This window comes from Chrysemys picta, chromosome 24 (genome assembly GCF_011386835.1).
Source record: "Chrysemys picta bellii isolate R12L10 chromosome 24, ASM1138683v2, whole genome shotgun sequence".
NCBI lineage: Eukaryota > Metazoa > Chordata > Testudines > Emydidae > Chrysemys > Chrysemys picta.
The window spans coordinates 12,082,882-12,103,324 of record NC_088814.1 but is presented as its reverse complement, the minus strand read 5'-3'; the positions used below and the strand labels follow the sequence as shown (position 1 = coordinate 12,103,324).

Genomic DNA, 20,443 nt, shown 5'->3' with positions numbered 1-20,443 from the left:
TCACTCGGCCCCCTCGTGCGAGCACGTCATAGTACAGTCTGTTCTTACACAAGCACGTCCTGTTCGCTCTGTGAGTCGGACATTTCCTAACGTGCCAGCGCTCAGCTTCGTCGCGTGAATCATGTTCTTTTACGGTAGGTTTATGGTATGAAATAATTACCTGGGGTGCAAAAATCTACCAGCTGGCTGAGGGCTCTCACTCACACATGGGCACACGCGCCAGCGGAGCCCCAGCTGGGCTGGGAGGAGAATTCAGTTTCCATGTTTGCCCTCACTCGAGGGGGGGAGGAGAACTGGGTTTCCTTGTTTAATGGGCAAATCGGCTCTGTAACAGAAATACCCACTGCCCCGAGTCCCCTACACCCAGCCCATTCTGAATTCCTGCAGTGGGGGTGGGATGCATTGTGTCTCATTAATGTCCTGTCCAGTGCAGGGGGCAGACAGGGCTGGGAGAGGGATGTATGATCCATTGGGACTGGGACTCTCCTGCAGAGAGAGACTCAGAAGAAAACACAAGGGAGTGAGTTGGGATTTGGAAGAGGGGGAGGGGAAAGGGCTGGTCTGTCACCTCCTGTCCCGCCCCACTTCAGACACCTACACAGTGAGACTGCAGCCTGCTTGCCCTGGCTTGGTGTCAGCTCCAGGGATGCAGAGAGATGGCCCCAGGTCACTGCCCCTTGCTGGTTTACCCTCAAATATTTACCTGTCCCCTGTGATGGTTCAAAGGTAACAGGGATTTCAGCACAACCAGGCAGTCAGGGTCCTTTGGGGCGGGTGAAGCCGGGGGTGGGGTGGGAGGCCCCACCCCGGGGGAGAGCGATTCTGGAAGGGGGTGAGCATCAGGCATCAGGCCTGCGGCCCGTATCCCTTAGATCGGCATCCATGGAACAGCTCAGGTCTCTGTCACAGCCAGTCCTGGCATCACAGAGCCAATTCTGCCCTGGGTCACAGCTGGGCATCCCAAGACAGCCCCAGCCAACAACCCAAACAGGCTGTGCAGCCCCAGTGTGGTCTAGGCACAGCTGTGGGAGCGTCTCCCAGAGCAGCATTCGCCCCCTGGAAATCAGAGCTGGGACCGAGCAACTGGGGACAGCTCGTCCTGCCCCTCCCAACCCGGCCCTGTCCCTGGTCAGTGCAGGGCTTTCCCAGGGCTGGATTGAAATGACTCAGGGGGTGGGTCTGCAGCGCCCCCTGCTGACCAGGCTAATGGCTCTCACGGTGAGGAAAGGCCTGGCGGTGCCCAGCGTGACCCCATCACTGCTTTGGTGGTGGCAGCAGGAGGCGGCACTGTGGGAGGTTCGAGCTCAGTGATATTCAGGCAGGAACACAAGTGCTGGAGGGGTAATGGGGATTGTTCTGAACAGTTTGTGTCAGCGGTTCTCCACCTGTCTCCTGAGGACAAACGGGGGTTGGCAAACTATGTCTAAGGAATCTGTGAAAGGCCATCGTTCCCATAGAACAGTGTAGAGGCGCCAACTTTGACAGTTCCTGGGGGCTGCTAAACTCCCCCCCCAGGTCCCGCCCCCACTCCACCCCTTCTCCCAAACCCTGACCCCTCTTCTTTCTGACCCACCCCACTCCACCCCTTCTTTTTTGAGATGGGGCGACCACATCTGCATGCAGTATTCAAGATGTGGGCATACCATGGATTTATATAGACGCAATATGATACTTTCTGTCTTATTATCTATCCCTTTCTTAATGATTCCCAATGTTCTGTTTGATTTTTTGACTGCCGCTGCACATTGAGTGGATATTTTCAGAGAACTATCCACAATGACTCCAAGATCTCCTTCTTGAGTGGTAGCATCTAATTTAGACCGCATCATTGTATATGTATAGTTGGGATTATGTTTTCCAATGTGCATTACTTTGCATTTATCAACATTGAATTTCATCTGCCATTTTGTTGCCCAGTCACCCAGTTTTGTGAGATCCTTTTGTAGCTCTTCACAGTCTCCTTTGGATTTAACTATCTTGAGTAGTTTTGTATCATCTGCAAATTTTGCCACCTCACTGTTTACTAGTTTTTACAGATCATTTATGAATATGTGGAATAGGACTGTGCCCAGTACAGAACCTTGGGGGACACCACTATTTACCTCTCTCCATTCTGAAAACTGACCATTTATTCCTACTCTTAATTTCCTATCTTTTAATCAGTTACCAATCCATGAGAGGACCTTCCCTCTTATCCCATGACAGCTTACTTTGTTTACGAGCCTTTGGTGAGGTACCTTGCCAAAGGCTTTCTGAAAATCTAAGTACACGATATCCACTGGATCCCCCTTGTCCACATGCTTGTTGACCCCCTCAAAGAATTCTAGTAGATTGGTGAGGCATGATTTCCCTTTACAAAAACCATGTTGATTATTCCCCAACAAATTATGTTTATCTATGTGTCTGACAGTTTTGTTCTTTACTATACTTTCAACCAGTTTGCCCCTTACTGAAGTCAGGCTTACTGATCTGTAATTGCCAGGATCACCTCTAGAGCCCTTTTTACAAATTGGTATCACATTAGCTATCTTCAGTCATTTCGGTACAGAAGCTGATTAAATGATAGGTTATAGATTACAGTTAGTAGTTTTGTAATTTCACATTTGAATTCCTTCAGAACTCTTGGGTGAATACCATCTGGTCCTGGTGACTTATTACTGTTTAGTTTATCAATTTGTTCCAAAACTTCCTCTAATGACACCTCAAACTGGGACGATTCCTCAGATTTGTTGCAAAGAAAAGATTGCAAGACTATTTTATTATGGAAAGGGTCAGGCAGCCTAAATATAGGGGCTGCTACTAGCTCCCCCTATAAACATCACCAGCAACAGCAATTAAATACTAGCAGGTGTCTTCGTGTAACATTATAGTTACAGAACCCAGGCCCGGGCAAAGAGAAAGAGACATTTTTGTGTGTGATTGCCCCCTTTCTGTACAGAGGACAATAGCGTCTTTCAATATGGGTGCACATCCTATTCCCCAAATATTAAAGTCCAGTTCTCCTGCTCCCTTAGACAGGTACGTGCAGCCCTCTGGGATGTATTTGTGCCATCCTTTCCAACTGAGACTGAGCTTGTGATCTTGACTCTTTGGTGAATCTTTCACACTCTGGCCCTGGGGAAAGCCCCTGCACCTACAAACTGCATCAGGTGCCTTTAACATCTGCACACGGGAAAATGAGCTTCCCACTTTTAAAAGGGACCTACAAAAAGTTCTTGCTTCTTTATGATGGATAGGGAGGGTCTGAACAGTCTATGTATTTATTTTTCTTGCTTCCTATTTACCCTGTAAGTATCAGGAATGTCAAGTCTGCTCTGCCCTGGGGTCTCTGGAGGACTGGCTGGGTATCCCACAGCATGTACATTAGGCTCTCACACCGTGGTTGACTGGGGATAGACCTTTCACAAAGATCGCTGTTGTAGGAGCACCAGTGGTCTGTATGCTATGTATAACCTGTATGCTCAAAAGGTCTGTTACACTTTCCCCCCTCCCTCCCCTTGTCTCCTCTCCCTCTTTGAATACCTGTGAAGTGGCTTTCCCCCACCCCTCCCTCCTGGAATGCTTGTGGGATGAATGGGCTGCTTAAACAGCTGGAAGATCAGAAGAGCTCCTAGATAGACAAGATGTCTGGGACTCTAATTAGGCAGCACTCACACACCCAATGCATGGACACTGCCCAAGGTGGAGTGTGACCAACCAGATGCAGCCAAGTCATCTCTAGTCGCAGGCCATGAGGAGTAGGTCCTTAAAAGGGGAAGGGGCCATGTGCTCAGGAGTGCACTCACAAGCTTGTACCTCCCGTGAAGGCCCTTCACCTGGACCGCCTGGCCAGTGGTTCACTGCATTGCATTCCATCGTGCCTTGGGAAGACTTACCTTCATCGCACCATCCATCGCTGCGCTGTGGGACACTTACCTTGAAGGATCCTGACATCTCCAGTGCTGTGGCTGTCCTGGGAGCGTGAGTATGCGAGTTTTAGTGTGACTCCTCGTCCCCCTTCTTTTGAGCTTAGCTATCAATATAATAAACGTGCTGCTTTCTGCCAAACTCTGCTGGGTCATTAGTCCTCCCTAAGCTTACTAGCTGACCCAATTTCAGGTAACATTAATGGTGGACAATGCGGGTAGCTTAGTGGAGGATTTGACCCAAGAGTAGGGGTCCCCTGGTGCCCCCCGGTGCTCTCTTGGGTGGGTCCGGCTCGAACCTGCATGAAAAGGTGGTAGGCTAGCAACCCACTGCAAGGAGAAAAGGACGTCACTACGGAGGACTGGTATAGGGCAAGGGAGAGAATTAGGTGTAAATCCCCTGGTGCCCCTAATAGCTTCTTGAGCGCGTCCGGCTCGAGCCAGGGTAAAAAGTGGTAGGCTAGCAACCCATCGCAGGAAGAAAAGGACATCGCTTCTAAGTATGCCACTGTGGAGCAAGGGAAAGAAAAAGGCAAAGCAGCCCGAGCGAGAATACACCCCCTCTTGGGGAGCGCCGCCGCCGCCCGGGGTGTTGTTAGCATGGCTCCAAAAGAAAGGGGCAGACCCCTGGATGCCAGGGGCAGTTCCACCTGGGAGTACAATTCCTGAACTAGAGCTCATGTTGGATAAATATGTACTTATATATGGTCCCAGTAAGGCGGGACTGGATTGTGCAGCCGCCTGGCTGCTGTGGCAAGCAGGCTGGCAATGGCAGGCAGCAAAGAGTCAGCTCACCACTGAAATAGACTCACTCAAGGACCAGTGTAATGAGTTGGAGAAGGAACAGGATATGTGGAAGGCGCAGGCTCTGGCCCAGGCGTCTTCCCTCTCTGTAGCTGCATTACAGGTGGCGGCAGCAGAGGAGGAGCGGGAGTGGGTGGAAGTAGAGAATGCAGCTCTGAGCCAGGCAGTTACCTGCCTGAAGGACCTGGCCCTGGAGGGGTCCACCCGGGAGAACAGGGTCCGGGGGGCTTATTCAGCCGGGGTCGCTGCCGTTGGGCTGAAAGCCCAGGGGTGTGTGTTACCATATGATGATTGGGACGGGGATATCTGGTGTGATCCGGATCCCCCGGATTCAGACCCCGGATGGCCGGACCCCAGACACCATGTTGCGGCAGTCTGGAGGGTGGTCCGAAACTATGGGCCTGCGCCCGCAGGTGGCGGGGTAGCCCCAAGTACCGGGCATACTGTGGCAGAGATTGAGTTGACACCCCCGCAAGCAATAGAGTTAGCAAAAACCCCGAGTGGCCCCTTGCGCTCTGGGTTCAGCGGGTGGGCCTGGAACATGGTGACCCAGTGTTTGGATCAGGGACTGAACCTATCTCAGACCCGACAGGTGTTAAAAGCCACGTCCGGTTGGGAGGAGATTTAGCAGGGGTGGCTTGGCAGCAAGCTGGTCATGCTACACACAATAGTATCTTTGATATGTTTGGGGGGATGGCGCCTGCGCGCGTTGTTGGCAGAGTTTGTCTCGGTGGCTGCTGCACCTGGGGAAGACCCCGTCCGGTTCATAGAGAGAATGGTTCTCCTGGCATGTTTGTATGGCCGGAGTGTGGCTGCCACAGCGGGAGGGCAGGTACCCCCGACCATAACTCAAATGGCCCTGCCTCCAGAGGAATTGAGGCTGATCGCCCAGGGTCTCCCAGTCCACGTACAGCAGGCAATCGGGAGGTGGAGGTCTGGGGAACCCGCGGAAGTGGAATCCCTACTGGATGCAGTCCGGCAGGCTGCTGTCATCACCCCGCCTGTGCCACAACCACCAGTGGGCAAGGCTTCTAAGGTGGCGGCAGTAGACCGCAGAAACCTCGGGAGACCAGACCCTCTGTCTGGAAACCGCAGAGGGCAGTCCTGCCTGCGGAATAACCTCTGGCAGGTTTTGCTGGAACGGGGAAGGATATGAACGATTGGCATGGGAAACCCATCGGGGAGCTGATGCTCCGGTGCGTGCAGTTGGGGATACCCCTTCCTGCAGGGGAGCAAAGGGGCATCCCAGCCCCATCAGGAACTGTGCCAGCTGGCTTGGATCGGCCAGTGTAAGTCCCCTAGGGGAGCCCACAGGAGGACGGATGCCCGGAGGACAGGTGGCGATGGGTAGCCACCCTGTCCCCCAATCAGGGGGGCCGTCTAGTAGTCCAAATGAGGGCAGGACTGACACATACCCCCTGTGTGGCACTGGTGGATACTGGTGCAGCAGTTTCGCTTTTCCCTTTTTCCCCCCTTGAATGTGTGCAAGTTCGGTCAGTTGTGCTGGCTGCTTATGGGGGCCAGGAGGAGAGAGGAACCTTGTTGTCAGCAACTAGGTGGGAATTGGCAGATTTGGTGGCTAACCTCCCCTGGGTTCATTTGCAGCTGGCAGGCAAAGTTATTCTGGAGATTGATCAGCTCAGAGAGCTCCGTTTGGTGGTAGATTGTGCCAATCGCTGCATGTGGCAGGTCCCCACAGTGGATTGGGAAGAAGATCTACAAGGAGGGGTCTCTGGGGTGCTAACCCGCTCTATGTTGGGGGTGGCAGCTGTGGAGGTTCCAGAGACAGATGAATGGAAAAAGCAGATTCCCGGGTTCTGGGCTAAGGATAAATATGATTGTGGTCTCTGGAAGGGGGAGCCCATTGTCATTCAGGGTCCCCCGGTACCGCCCCAGAAACGGTACAAGTATCCTCCTGAGGCAGAGCAAGCTTGGGTGAGACATTGGATGCCCTGATAGACCAGGGAGTGGTTTGCTTAACTACCTCTCCTTTCAACTCCCCCATCTGGCCGGTCCACAAGGCAGACGGGAAGACCTGGAGACTAACTATAAATTACTGCTGGATCAGTGTTTGCACACCACAGCGGGCTCCAGTGGTGGCAGACATGACCACATTGTTGGAAAGTATTCCACCCGAGGCAAAGTGGTTTTCAGTGATTGATCTAGCAAACTGCTTCTTTGCCCTGCCCCTGGCTCCAGAGAACCAAGACCTTGAAGGATCCTGACATCTGGGGCGGGAGAGATAGCTCAGTGGTTTGAGCATTGGCCTGCTAAACCCAGGGTTGTGAGTTCAGTCCTTGAGGGGGCCATTTAGGGATCTGGGGTAAAAATCTGTCTGGGGATTAGTCCTGCTTTGAGCAGGGGGTGGGACTAGATAACCTCCTGAGGTCCCTTCCAACCTTCTGATTCTATGATCTCCAGTGCCATGCCTGTCCTGGGAGCTTGAGTATGCAAGTGTGAATGTGATCCTCTCTCTCCCCCTTCTTTCGAGCTTAGCTATCAATATAATAAACGTGCTGCTTTCTGCCAAACTCTGGTAGGTCATTAATCCTCCCTAAGCTTACTAGCTGACCCAATTTCGGTTAACAATCGCCTTTCCCCACAGTGTTCATTGGTCCGTGGAATTAAACAGATGGTAACAAAACACAAACAGAACAACAAGGAGTTGGACAAGCTGTTCCTCCCTTTCTTAGACCTTGGCTTTTAAAATCAGTTTAGTTCAACCCATGCAAGCGGGTAGAGAAGAGTTGATTCTTGTTTAGCTTCAATTCCTAATTGATTGAACCTAAACTGAAATAACCCTCCATCACACCACAACAAGTGCATCCACACTGGGGTTTTCACTGGTGTAAGTAAACTGGTTTAAAAACTAACTTCAATTCAACTGGTTGCATTTTCATGTAGATGTGTGTAACAAGGGCAGCTCTGCCAGGCGGGGCTGGAACCTGGGGGGCTGTCGCTGAAGCTGCCTCCCCAGGGTTAAAGCCAAACCCCACAGCAATGACCGAAGGGCTGGGGAAGGGGACAGAGCCATGGACCCAGGATCTGGCTGCTCTAAGGATGCACAGGAGCCGTGTGAGGAGCAGCAGCAGGGCAGGCACAAAACGACAAAACAGCCTCACAAAGAGGTGGGTTTTTGTATTTTGTTTTACACTGAAACTGCTGCTCCAGGCAGGACGGGCAGCAAACCCCAGGGGTCCCCACTGCCGCCAATGGTCCCCGCATGTGACAGACAGCTGGGATCATGCGGGCGGGTCTGGAGGCTGAGAGATGGGAGAGCAGGTGGGATGTTTGCAGAGCGAATGGGGAGGAGTTGGCTGAAGAAGGTGCTAAGGGGGATAGTGCAGCTGGTTCGGGGAAGAGCAGCAGCTGAGACGAGGCCTGTCCGTGCCCCCCCGATCCTGGGGTGTCGGCTGCCGGCGCGGGGCTCTTGGGACAGGAGGGGAGGGGGCTGCCCAGCAGGGGCGGAGGCTTCAGTGGGAATTTCCCATCGTGTCGGCGTCAGGGGCTTTAAACAAACACAAACATCCCCTGAGACGGGATCAAAATCACCCCCACACACCCAGCAGACACCTGTGGACATGGCCCCCCAGAACTCTCCCAACCTCAGAGTCACCCCCCACCCTCAAGACAGATTCCATTGTACCCCACATAGGCCCTTCCCCCAAGATGTCTCTCCCCCAACACACATGGTCCTGGTGGGTTCCATGCTCCCATCTCCCCGTCCTTTGCCATCTACAACACACACAGATCTCTCCAGCCCATGGACTCTCCCCACCCATAAAGTTGTAGGGACTGAAGTTGTGTGTGGGTGCATCACACCTACCTGAACCACAGGGTGCACTGTACTCAGTCTCTGTGTGTTCACCTGCAACAGCAAGGGATGTAAGGAATGGAGGAGAGACTCAGTGGGGGGATGAGAACCCCTCCCCCTAATCCCACACAGGCCCAGGGGATCCCTGCTGTAGGTCTGAGCCCTAGAAGGGAGTGGGACGTCGCCCCCAGCTGTCTGAGTGGGACTGTGCGCTCTCTCCCATCCCCCATCTCCAAGTAAGTCAGACGGGCCCAGCAATTACCAATCAGTCACCCCTCAAAATGCTCATGGAAACCGTCTTGCCACCTCCTGCACCCAGCACAAAGGATTCTGGGGGCGTCTGAGGAGCTGGATGGCAGGGGAAATGTGGGGGGCCCTGAAGGGGCGGGACTCACCTGCTTCTGTTGGGACAGTGCCAGTTACACCAGCAGCACCCTCCCCACTAGCCTGACAAGCACACGGCTCCCATGTCCCTCGCGGTTAGCCGACCCCACAGATTTAACCCAGGAAGTCTCTGACCTGAGTGGGATTTATGGAAATGGGGCACTTGGCACCTGGGGAGATTTCAGTGACCCCACGCCCTGAGTGTGACACAGAGCCCACGAGAACAGCTGTAATGGGGGTGGAGCCAGTGCAGGATACGCCCACCCAGTCACTGACTGTGCCACAGAGCCTAGAGAGTAGCTGTAATGGGGGCAGAGCCAGGGCGGGACTCACCCGTCTTGTAGTAATCGTACAGTCTCACTGGGGCTGCTCTGAGATTCTTCACAGGGAAATCCTGCTCCAGGGAGAAGGTGAAACTCGCCGCCTCCTTCGTCAGCTACCGAGAGAGCGACAGAGCGAGCGCCTGGGCTGAACGTCTGCACTGGCAGCTTGAACCCCCTCCTCCCCGAGGCTCGGCCTGGCCCAGCCGCTTCCCCCTGCCCCTGCAGCCTGGAGCAGTGAGAAAATGCTCCCCCCGAATCCCTGTTCCACCCCCCTGCAAAATGTGACCCCTTTCATCACACTCAGGGCCCAGCTCCAGCCTCCCCAACCCTGAGCTTCCCGTTGCTCCGTTCATGGCCCTCCCTGGGGTTTGGCGGAGTCTGGTCCCATCTCCCCGTCCTTTCTGGAAATGGGTCACTTGGAACCAGGGGAGATTTCAGTGACTCCACGCCGTGCGTGTGACACAGAGCCCACGAGAGCAACTGTAATGGGGTGGAGCCAGAGTAGGACACGCCCTCCCCATTCACACCAGGCCTCCAAAGCCCGGAGCCACCTGCACTCACCTGGTCCAGATAGAGCGTCACCTGGTCGTTCTGCACCTCCAGCCTCTTCACCAAACGCTGCTTCTCCAGCTAGGAGCAGAGGGAGGAAACGGCTGAGCCAGGAACGGAGGGGCTGGGGCCGGAGTCACTGCTCTGCGGGGGGCTGGGACATGGGGCATCAAATGCCCCCGTGGCCGAGGGGCCTGGCTGCCACCCCCCATGTCAGACACAGCTGAGCACTGGGTGTCTGCTGGGGTGGGGCGGGAGTCTAGACATGGGTGTTGTGTTGTAGGGGAAGCTAAGCAGGGTCAGGACCTGCTCAGTGACTGGATGGGAGACCCAGGGCTGCACAGTGCCCCACGGCAGGGGGCAGGGCTCTGCGGGGGAGCTCCCCCTGGGGGTCAGAGCTGCAATCTGTGCTCTCCTGGGGATCTGGGCTCTCCCCCATGGATCAGCCCCTGGTTTCATGCTGTGTGACTGGCCTGGCCTGTTCTCCTCCCTGGGAAGCTCACCTGCCGCAGGGACCTCTTGACGGGGGTGTAGCCGGACGGCAGCTTGGCCTCGATGATGGCCATGTTGGTGGCTGGGCGCTCCCCGCTGTACCTGCAACAGAAGCCGTGCGCTGAGGTCAGGGTTTGCCCTGGTAACAGACCCCAGGGGGATGGAGGGGAAGGGGAGGCCTCCTGTCTTTTCGGCCTGCAGGCGTCTCTAATGCCCTCTGCCTGCTCTGGGCTGTGATCCCGGCCAGCCCTGAGCTCCCCAGGCAAGGGGCCCTGGCCCCAGGAGCTCCTTGGGAGCCGACTGTCCATTAGATCAGCCCCGGGACCAGCCCTTTAGTCCCTGGCACTTCCAAGGGCCTCCTGCCTCTGCCCCGAGCCCTGTGGGGGGATGGCTCCCCCGGCGATTGATTCCTGCCCCGTCCTGTCCCTGGCCATTTCCCCGCTGCCTGGGGCCTGATCTTGCCCCCGGGCGCTCTGACCCAGCGGGGGTGAGGGGCTGGGGCTCGTACCGGGCGTGCAGCACGAGGCTGAAGCGGGATCTGGCGCTCTCGGTGCACTCCTTCGGCTCCGTCTCCACCCGCAGGTCAAAGGTCGAGGCGCTCTTTGGGGGCGGCATGTTGTAGCGCAGAGTCAGCTGGGAGACAAGCAAGAGGGTTGGAGCAGAGCCTGCTGCCTCCGCTACCACAGATCAGAGCCTGGGTCCAGAGCCAGGCACCGTGGGGCAGGGCAAGGGAACAGCCAGTCACCACTGGGCCGGCTGGTCCCCAGGGGCTCCTGCACTCACCTGCACAAAGACACAGCCCTTGCCGCTGGTCCGCAGCGTGTACTGCCCGGGGATCTCCTGCAGGGCCGCTCGCTGCAGCACCAGCCGGTTGGCGTTCTCCACGTGGAATTGCAGGGCCCCAGCCTGGGAGCTCACCGTCACCGACACAGCCCCACTCGTGCTGTACGTCAGGGCTGCATATTTGGCCAGGGCCTGCAGGGCGACCACCGTGTCCTGGGGAGGAGAGTCACCGAGCTGCTGTCACGCTCTAGGGAGAGGACCCTGGCTCAGACTCACTGCAGCAGGATCGGGACCCGCTGGGGCGCTGACACCGGGACTCCGGCTCCCAGCCCCTGAGGGCAGGGGGCTCTGCACCCAGGACTCCCTCTCCCAGGAAGGGCCCCGGATCAGCTGTGGAGATGCAGACCCCGGGGGGCTCCTGGCTAGGGTTACCATACGTCCAGTTTTTCCCGGACATGTCCGGCTTTTTGGCAATCAAACCCCCGTCCAGGAGGAATTGCCAAAAAGCCGAACATGTCCGGGAAAAATACCAGCCGGGCACTTCCTCTCCTGCGGCTACTCTGCTCCTCCCCTGACTCAGGTAGCGCTTGGGCAGCCCTTTTCGCGTGGCTGGGAGGGAGGAGGGGGAGTTAGGGTGGGGACTTTGGGGAAGGGGCGGAGTTGGGGCGGGGAAGGGGCGGAGTTGGGGCGGGACCGGGGGTGGGAAAGGGGCGGGGCCAGGCCCCCGTGGAGTGTCCTCTTTTTTTATTTTTTAAATATGGTAACCATACTCCTGGCCCCTTCCTCCACCAGAGCCTCAGCGCTAGTTTGGCCTGAAGGCAGGGGTGTTACCTGCGTGGAGGCGAAGCCCCCGTAGAGGTTCTGCTGCTTGCTGAGCCAGCGGACGATCTGGGTGGCGGTCACCATGTCGGCAGCAGACACATTGGGCAGGGAGAGATAGGCCAGGAGCACGTAAGCCGTCATCTCCACCTCCGCCGACGGGGCCTGGTTCCAATAGGGGCTGGGCAGGGCCTTCACCTTCCTCTGCCAGTAGAGCTGTCCCCCTAGGAGAGGGGGCGAGGAAAGGGCAGCCCCACGGCTGCAGTTACAACACAGTGGGTCACCTGTTTGCTTTCCAAAGGGGCCCCAAGGGCTTCCCAGGCCAGAGGGACTCCTGCTCCCCACTGAATGCAGCCACCTGTGAGGAAGGACACGGCAGCTGATTCACAGCGCACAGGAGGGCTACACAAGTGTAACACGACACCCCTGGGTGGGTCGTCAGCAGGGACTGAACCCTGGATCTCTGACATGAAACCCCTGAGCCTCTGCTGTCTGAGCTAGAAGACGAGCCCAGGTGGGTCACTGGCTCCAGGCAACCCCTAAGCCTCTGGGGTGCGGCCGCTTGGGGACATTGCTGGTGCTAGCTGAATGGGGCGCTAACCAGGAATATTCCTCCTGCCCCCAACGAGCCCATTACAAATATTAACTGCATTAGATTCAGAAACCAAAAAATATCCCAACTCCCCCACACTGACACCCTGGTAAGCAGGGCACATTACATTCGGTGAATGGGTTTTGGTGGCAATACCAAACTGGAGGCCACATGAGCTGCTTGGGGCCCTAAACCATTGTTTAATCTGCTTGTGCCTAGTGCGGCCACTGCTAGAGGGGGGCAGAGAGGCCCTGAGTGAGTGCAGGGCCCCCCGGGGCTGGGGGCGGGAGGGGAGCATCTGGATGCATGTATCATTTTTGTATTAAAGTTATAAGTATTGGCTCTATACTGTCTGTATTTCAAACTTTTGCTCTGCTTCTGGGTGACACCCCAGACAATTTGGTGTCAGTACTGCCTAGCTTGCTTCATGGCCCATTAAGGACCATCAGCTATACAATTGACCCATTGAGAGAAGGCAGACACACCTTGTGACTCAGCAAGGGATGCAGGGACATGCTTATGGACAGAACTCTGAGGTTTTTCCATGCCATGTGATGGACAGCTTGTCTTTGGGACAAAGAAAGCAGTGACCACATGGCAAGAGACTATATAAAGCTGCTCAGCTCCTCCATCTTGTCTTCAATCCTGCTTCATATCTCTGGAGGGACTTTGCTACAAACGGAAGCTCTACACAAAGGACTGAGGTCCCATCCCAGCTGGGGATGTACTCCAGAGACTTGATTTGAACCTGCAGTTTATTCTATCACTGCTACAAGCCTGAACTAAGAACTTGGCCATTACTGTATGCAGGGGCGGCTCTATGTTTTTTGCCGCCCCAAGCATGGCAGTCAGGCAGCCTTCGGCAGCATGCCTGTGGGCGGTCTGCGGATTCGGCGGCGTTTCTGCAGGTGATCTGCTGGTCCCGCGGCTTCGGCGTGCCTGCCGCCGAATTGCTGCTGAAACCGTGGGACCGGCGGACCTCCCGCAGGCACACCACCAAAGGCGGCCTGACTGCCACTCTCACAGCGACCTGCAGGCCGCCCCCCGCGGCTTGTCGCCCCAGGCACACGCTTACTGCACTGGTATCTGGAGCCGCCCCTGACTATATGTAATTGATTCCATTTAACCAATTCTAGCTCTCATCTGTATCTTTTTCCTTCTATGAATAAACCTTTAGATTTTAGATTCTAAAGGATTGGCAACAGCATGATTTGTGGGGAAGATCTGATTTGTATATTGACCTGGGTCTGGGGCTTGGTCCTTTGGGATCAAGAGAACCTTTTTCTTTTACTGGGGTATTGGTTTTCATAACCATTTGTGCCCATAATGAGTGGCACTGGTAGTGATACTGGGAAACTGGAGTGTCTGAGGAAATTGCTTGTGTAACTTATAGTAGCCAGTGGGGTGAGACCGAAGGCCTCTCTGTTTGGCTGGTTTGGTTTGCCTTGGTGTGCATAGAAACCCCAGCCTTGGGCTGTAACTGCCCTGATTTAAGCAATTTGTCCTAAATTAATACTCTCAGTTGGGTCCCACCAGAACCAGCATTGTTACAAAATCCAAGGGCATCTGTGCAGGGAAAGGCTAGGGAAACTGGAGCTGGGGGACGGGCAGTCTCCCATGGGTCCATGGGGGGCACATGCTGCAGACAAAGGGGCACCCAGAGACCTCCTTCCGTGTACAGCCCCGTCTCCCAGAGAAGGCAGGACCTAGCCAGCCACCAGCCCAGTGCAGCCTGTTCCCCTCCCAGTATTAGATAGGCCAACAGAGAAGCCTCGGGCAGGGACTCCCCAGCTGGGATGTCCCCAACACAGTGGGGGCTGGGATCCCGCGGCATCTCCCCAGGGCTCGGTTACGTCCCATTCCCCTTGGGAGCTGCCTACGCAAGGCCCTGCCCCATGGGCTCTGAGCCCACTGGACCCCGTCACGCTCCTGGCCGCGGGTGCTTTAGAGGGCTGGGTTGGGACATGGGGCTTTGCCCCTCTAGGTTCCCAGCTCCAATCCCCCCAGCCTGGCAGTGACCCAGCCTCGTCCCCCTTCGCTCCATGCGCTGGGCCCTGGGAAATGGCGGGACGATCTCACTCCAGCTCTGAGGGGAGAAGTGTCCCCATGACAGAGCCCAGCGCGTCGGCCCCTTGCTGGCAGCCTCAGCAGAGACCACGGACTGACTGGGCCACGGAGACCCAGCTCCCCTGCCAGGCTGAGAAGGCCCCAGGGCAAAGGGGCACCTGGGTGGGCAGGGCCGTGGGGGGCAGCTGGCTCTGCCATGTGTCTAGAGGCCGGCAGAGAGGAGAGCACTAGAGCGAGGTGCTGCCGGTACCGGCGCTGACGCTGTGCTGGGCCAGGCGCTGCAGAAGGGTGTCCCGCAGCTCAGTGCTCCCCGCCAGCCCGAAGGCGTAGGCCAGCAGCGCCTGCGTGTAGAGGTCACTGGTGCTCGACTCCCGGAGGCACTGGAGGGCCCTGGTCACCATGGGGTCCTGGGATGGGGGAGACACCGAACAGACTCCCCGTCAGGCTGGACCGGCCAGAGAAGACCCGCCCTGCGCCTGGGGCCTGGGCACATCCCCTGGTAACCACCCCATGGGGCCTTAACAATGCTCCAGCAGGCAGGCAGCTGTCACCTCCCACGACCCATCCACCCTCCCCACCGCCACCCGGGCCCCGGGCCCATCTATAAACAGCCCGCCCAAGCCACGGCCAGATCCCCCCCAGAGCCAGACCCAGAAATTGGCCGAGCCGCTGAATCTTTCTGAATCCCTGACCCACTGTCCCCATCCCTATCTCTCCCTGACCCACCTCCCAGTACCAACCCCTCTCCCCACTGCCCCCAACAGCACCCCAAATCCCTCCCTGGTACCAACCCCCCACAGCTCCCCTGTCTCACCCCAAATCCCTCCCTGGTACCAACCCCCCCAGGACTCCCCTGTCTCACCCCAAACCCTTCCCTTGCACTAACTCCCCCCTCACTGTCACCAACAAGTTCCAATTCCCCCCCGACTTCCAGCCCCTCCCCTGGGACAGCCGGGCTTGGCCTCACCGTGAGCGGCTGCCCCAGCTCCAGCAGTGCCGCCGTGATGTAAGCCGAGAGAGAGAGCTCGTCCACCACGCCGCCCTGAGGGGGATGGAGACACCAGGAGCTGGCTGAGACCGAGCTGCGGGGCACGTTGCCAGGAGCAGGTGAGTCGCTGCCCAGGACAAGCCCATTGGGACAGAGAAGAACCGGCTCCAGCGCTCCAGGTGGCTGGGTTTGGGTCCTGCCTCCTGCTGGATCTGGGTCCCAAGCAGCTGCCCGCAGTTGTAGCAGCCAGGGAGTCCACATGGTGGCAGTGAGTTCCACACGCTAGTTCAGGAGCTGCATAGCCTGGCTGCACTGGAATCCCTGCATAAAACCCTACCTGAGCCCCACTGGAACCAGAGGCTGGGAAGTTGGTTTGAACTGACATTTGCCAGATTTCCTGTGAAGACCAGGGGCCATTTCTGCAGAGGCTGAGGGATTCGCCCCTCGCTGGGTGAGGTCCTGCTCATTAAATAGTCCCCCCAGGGCGGGAATCCGGACTTTGCCTAAAATTTGTCTCCTTCTAGCTCCCAAATGGGTGGGTACAGCCCCGGCCCCTCCCGTAGAGTACCGGCGCCCTGTAAACTCCGGGGCAGTGGCAGGAATTGGGCTGTGACTCAAGCTAGGTTGGAATTTCCTACTGAAATGATTTCTCGACAGACGATGCAGTTTCCACAAAACCAAAACTTTGCGGGAAAACGTTACATTTGCTGAAACGTTTCGATTTCCGTTGGGAAAATGGAAACGCAACACTCTGCTGTGGATCGGCGGGGCCCAAATCGCAGACTCTCGGGTTGGCAACCTGAACCGAAACCTTCCACTGCAAACCGGTTCAACATTCAGCTGCACTGGCCTCGTTCCCCCATTCCCCCATGGACTCGGGCTCCTTCGGACTACATCTCCCATGATGCACCGAGACGGCCCTTCTGACTGAGCCGCATGGGGAGTTGTGCGAGTCACAAGACTACAGAGCTGGGCTGGGCCCTGCCCCTCAGGCTCTCCGTGCCAGGCAATGGGTGCGGGGTCTGCTCAGTGCCCGCGGGGAGACCGGGCTGTGCAGGAGCCAGGGGGGCTGGGGCAGGGCTGCTCCCTCGTTTGGTGCAATAACCCGCTGACCTGGACGTTTCAGCCATTCAGCCATTGCTAAAAACCCAGGGAAATCCCCCAAACTGAAACAGGTCACGACAACCAGCTGCCATGAGGGGCCCCCACCCCCTTCCCCAGCTTATCCCCTCCTCCCCCATCCCATCAGGCCATCCCCCCAGCCTCCCACCTGCAGGGCGTTGTTCAACAGATACCCCACACTGCGGAAGCAGCCGGTCTCCAGCTGGTGACGTTGCAGCCACCCTAGGGCGTCCTCTAGGTGCTTCTCATCAATGGAGATATAGGGCCTGGCCTGGCCGAAGGACTTGAGAACGAAGGCTGTCAGCCTGGGCGGGGAGAGACCCTGTGAGAGGGACAATCTGCAGGAGATGCTGTGGGCCAGGAGGGAGGTGCATGGAGGACAGGGCTGGGGGTCAGCATTGTGGGGGTAAACAGAGCTGTCAGGGGAGCCCAGGATGGGAATGGGGGGGGATTTGGAGTGAGTATGTGGGGCAGAGCTGTGTGGGGAGCAGGACTGGAATAGCAGTGGGGCTGGGGATCAGGCTGCAGCCCGGCAGGCTCTGCCCACCCAGAGCCCTGACTCGCCCGTGCCGTGCGGCCCCTCACCAGGTGTTGCCCGTGACATCGCTCTTCCCAGAGACGCTGTAAGAGCCGTCGTTGTGTTTATAGAGCAGCTCGCGCTGGTAGCCTGCGGGGACGGTAGAGAGACAGCGAGTCCTGGATCCGTTCAACCCCAGGGGCTAGAATCCACCCCCAGCCTGCACCCCGTGGGGCCCGCTAGCCCTTCCCTCCCCCACAACGCTGAGACTCAGAGATTCCAGGGGTTGGTTTGTATAGGGGAACAGAGTTAAGGCTGAATAGGGTTGTCAGGGTTTCCCCCTCACCACTCTGAACTCTGGGGTACAGATGTGGGGACCCGCATTAAAGATCCCCTAAGCTTATATTCTACCAGCTTATGTTAAAAACTTCCCCAAGGCACAAATTCTTTTCCTTGTCCTTGGACGGTATTGCTGCCACCACCAAGTGATTTACACAAAAATTCAGGAAAGTGTCACTTCTAGTCCCGATCCCCCACAAAATATCCCCCAAAGCCCCTTCACCGCCTTTCCTGGGGAGGCTTGAGAATAATATAGGAACCAATTGGTTAGCAATGTGAGCACAGACCAAACCCTTTGTCTTTAGGACACTGAAAATCAATCAGGTTCTTAAAGGAAGAACTTTATTTATAAAGAAAAAGTAAAAGAATCACACCTGCAAAATCAGGATGGAAGGTAACTTTACAGGGTAAATAAAAAGATTTAAAAAAGGGAATTCCCCTCTGGCTCAGCTTCACAGTTACAAAACAGGAATGAAACTACCTCTTTAGTATAGGTAAATTTCACAAGCCAAAACAAAAGATAACCGAACGCATTTCCTTGCCTTACTTACAATTTTAGTAATTTTAGATGTCTGGTCTCTCTCTCCATCCGGAGAGGGAACAAAACAAAGAGAGCCACAAACAAAACCTCCCCTCCCCCAGATTTGAAAGTATCTTCTTTCCTCACTGGTCCTTCTGGTCAGGTACCAACTAGGTTATTTAAGCTTCTTAAACCCTTACAGGTAAAGCGATTCAGTACAGCTGCCCAGGAGGGATTTTATGCTACCTTTACCTTTATGTTTATGACAAGGGCCCTGATCCCCCAAACCCACTAGTGCCCCGACCTGGGGCTGGATCCCAACCGGCGCCCCCTAAAGGGGAAAGGGCTCCTCTCCCATTCCCTCAACCCTGAGTCAAACAGTCCTTATGTCCCGGGCCTCGGAACTGGTGCCCCAAAGAAGAAAGGCCAAAGATCTCATTCCCTGACCCCCAGAGTCAGCCAGGGCCCTGATCTGGGTCTGGATTGGAGCCCGGGCCCCAGAGGTGGCATGGACAGGGCCCTCACATAGCTCCGCCATGCCCTGGGGGTGCAGGGGTGGGTGGACACTCACCGCTCTGGAGGAATCCCTGGGCCTTGTCTCTGATCTCCGGGCTCAGCTGCTCGCTCTTCTCCAGATACTGCTGGGTGTAGATGTTGTGAGCGAACCAGACCATGTTCTCCTCTCCAGAGCCATAGGGCATGGCCAGCAGGCGTTCTATGTTCTGAAGAGACGTGCCCATTATGTCTCCTGGCACCAAGGGAGTCAGTGAAGCGGAGAATCACCAGGCTGCACAACAACTGCCCCGTCCATAACACCACGTCCCTGGAGCCCTGGCACATGGGGGCCCAGAGCCCCCAGTTCGATTCAGGCCACATGGGGTTATGCGGATAGAATCACAGACTCATAGACTATCAGGGTTGGAAGAGACCTCAGGAAGTCATCTAGTCCAACCCCCAGCTCAAAGCAGGACCAATCCCCAACTAAATCTTTCCAGCCAGGGCTTTGTCAAGCCGGGCCTTAAGAACCTGCTATCAAATCCCCCCTCACTCTTCTCTTCTGCAGACTAAACAAGCACAGTTCCCTCAGCCTCTCCTAATAAGTCATGTGCCCCAGCTCCCTGATCATTTTTGTTGCCCTCTGCTGGACTCTCCAATTTATCCACATCCTTTCTGTAGTGGGGGGCCCAAAACTGAACGTAATACTCCAGATGTGTCTTCACCAGTGCTGAAGAGAGGGGAATAATCACTTCCCTTGATCTGCTGGCAATGTTCCTACTAATGCAGCCCAATGTGCCATTAGCCTTCTTGGCAACAAGGGCACACTGCGGACTCATATCCAGCTTCTAAACCACTGTAATACCCAGGTCCTTTTCTGCAGAACTGCTGCTTAGCCAGTCGGTCCCCAGCCTGTAGCTGTGCATGAGATTCTTCCATCCTAAATGCAGGACTCTGCACTTGTCCTTGTTGAACCTCATCAGATTTCTTTTGGCCCAATCCTCTAATTTGTCTAGGTCACTCTGGACCCTATCCCTACCCTCCAGCGTATCTACCTCTCCCCCAAGCTTAGTGTTATCTGTGAACTTGCTAAGGGTGTAATCCATCCCATCATCCAGATCATTAATAAAAATGTTGAACAAAACTGGCCCCAGGACCAATCCCTGGGGCACGCCGCTTGATACTGGCTGCCAACTAGACATCAAGCCATTGATCACTACCCGTTGAGCCCGACAATCTAGCCAGCTTTCTATCCACCTTATAGTCCATTCATCCAATATGTGGTGATGAATAGCCAAGACGCTAATACCCTGGCACAGCTTCATGGCATCACCGCGTGAGTCCTAGTGAGGTAAATAGAAAGGAACGTAAACACTGCCAAATTAAGTGTAAAAATGTAATAAGAAAAGCCAAAAAGGAGTTTGAAGAACAGCTAGACAAAAACTCAAAAGGTAATACAAAATGTTTTTTCAGTACATCAGAATCAGGAAGCCTGCTAAACAACCAGTGGGGCCCATAGACGATCAAGATACAAAAGGAGCACTTAAAGATGATAAAGTCATTGCAGAGAAACTAAATGAATTCTTTGCTTCAGTCTACACGGCTGAGGATGTTAGGGAGATTCCCAAACCTGAGCCGTCCTTTGTAGGTGACAAATCTGAGGAACTGTCACGGATTGAAGCGTCACTAGAGGAGGTTTTGGAATTAATTGATAAACTTCACAGTAACAAGTCACCAGGACCAGATGGCATTCACCCAAGAGTTCTGAAAGAACTCAAATGTGAAATTGCGGAACTATTAACTATGGTTTGTAACCTGTCCTTTAAATCAGCTTCCGTACCCAATGACTGGAAGATAGCTAATGTAACGCCAATATTTAAAAAGGGCTCTAGAGTTGATCCCGGCAATTACAGACCTGTAAATCTAACAT

The 20,443-nt window shown here is 55.6% G+C and overlaps 1 protein-coding gene and 1 long non-coding RNA gene across 2 annotated transcripts in view; one reads left to right on the top strand and one right to left on the bottom strand.

Annotated features, from left to right (window-relative positions):
* Positions 1-36: 36 nt before the first annotated feature.
* Positions 37-13,657, top strand: LOC135977299 (uncharacterized). The gene is made up of 3 exons (XR_010594739.1): positions 37-134; positions 3,807-3,960; positions 7,614-13,657. It is a non-coding gene; the product is annotated as an uncharacterized LOC135977299 (long non-coding RNA).
* LOC101953208 (alpha-2-macroglobulin-like protein 1) overlaps positions 7,833-20,443 on the bottom strand; it is a 68,544-nt gene continuing 55,933 nt past the window's right edge. Inside the window, exons 24-36 of the mRNA XM_065577454.1 lie at positions 18,590-18,766; positions 17,228-17,309; positions 16,791-16,947; positions 15,500-15,574; positions 14,783-14,939; positions 11,886-12,097; positions 11,055-11,267; positions 10,780-10,904; positions 10,283-10,373; positions 9,792-9,860; positions 9,241-9,343; positions 8,536-8,577; positions 7,833-8,217 (exon numbers count right to left, since the gene is read on the bottom strand). Of these exons, the coding sequence (XP_065433526.1) occupies positions 8,183-8,217; positions 8,536-8,577; positions 9,241-9,343; positions 9,792-9,860; positions 10,283-10,373; positions 10,780-10,904; positions 11,055-11,267; positions 11,886-12,097; positions 14,783-14,939; positions 15,500-15,574; positions 16,791-16,947; positions 17,228-17,309; positions 18,590-18,766 (1,538 nt within the window). The 3' untranslated portion in view covers positions 7,833-8,182. The remainder of the gene's footprint in view (positions 8,218-8,535; positions 8,578-9,240; positions 9,344-9,791; positions 9,861-10,282; positions 10,374-10,779; positions 10,905-11,054; positions 11,268-11,885; positions 12,098-14,782; positions 14,940-15,499; positions 15,575-16,790; positions 16,948-17,227; positions 17,310-18,589; positions 18,767-20,443) is intronic.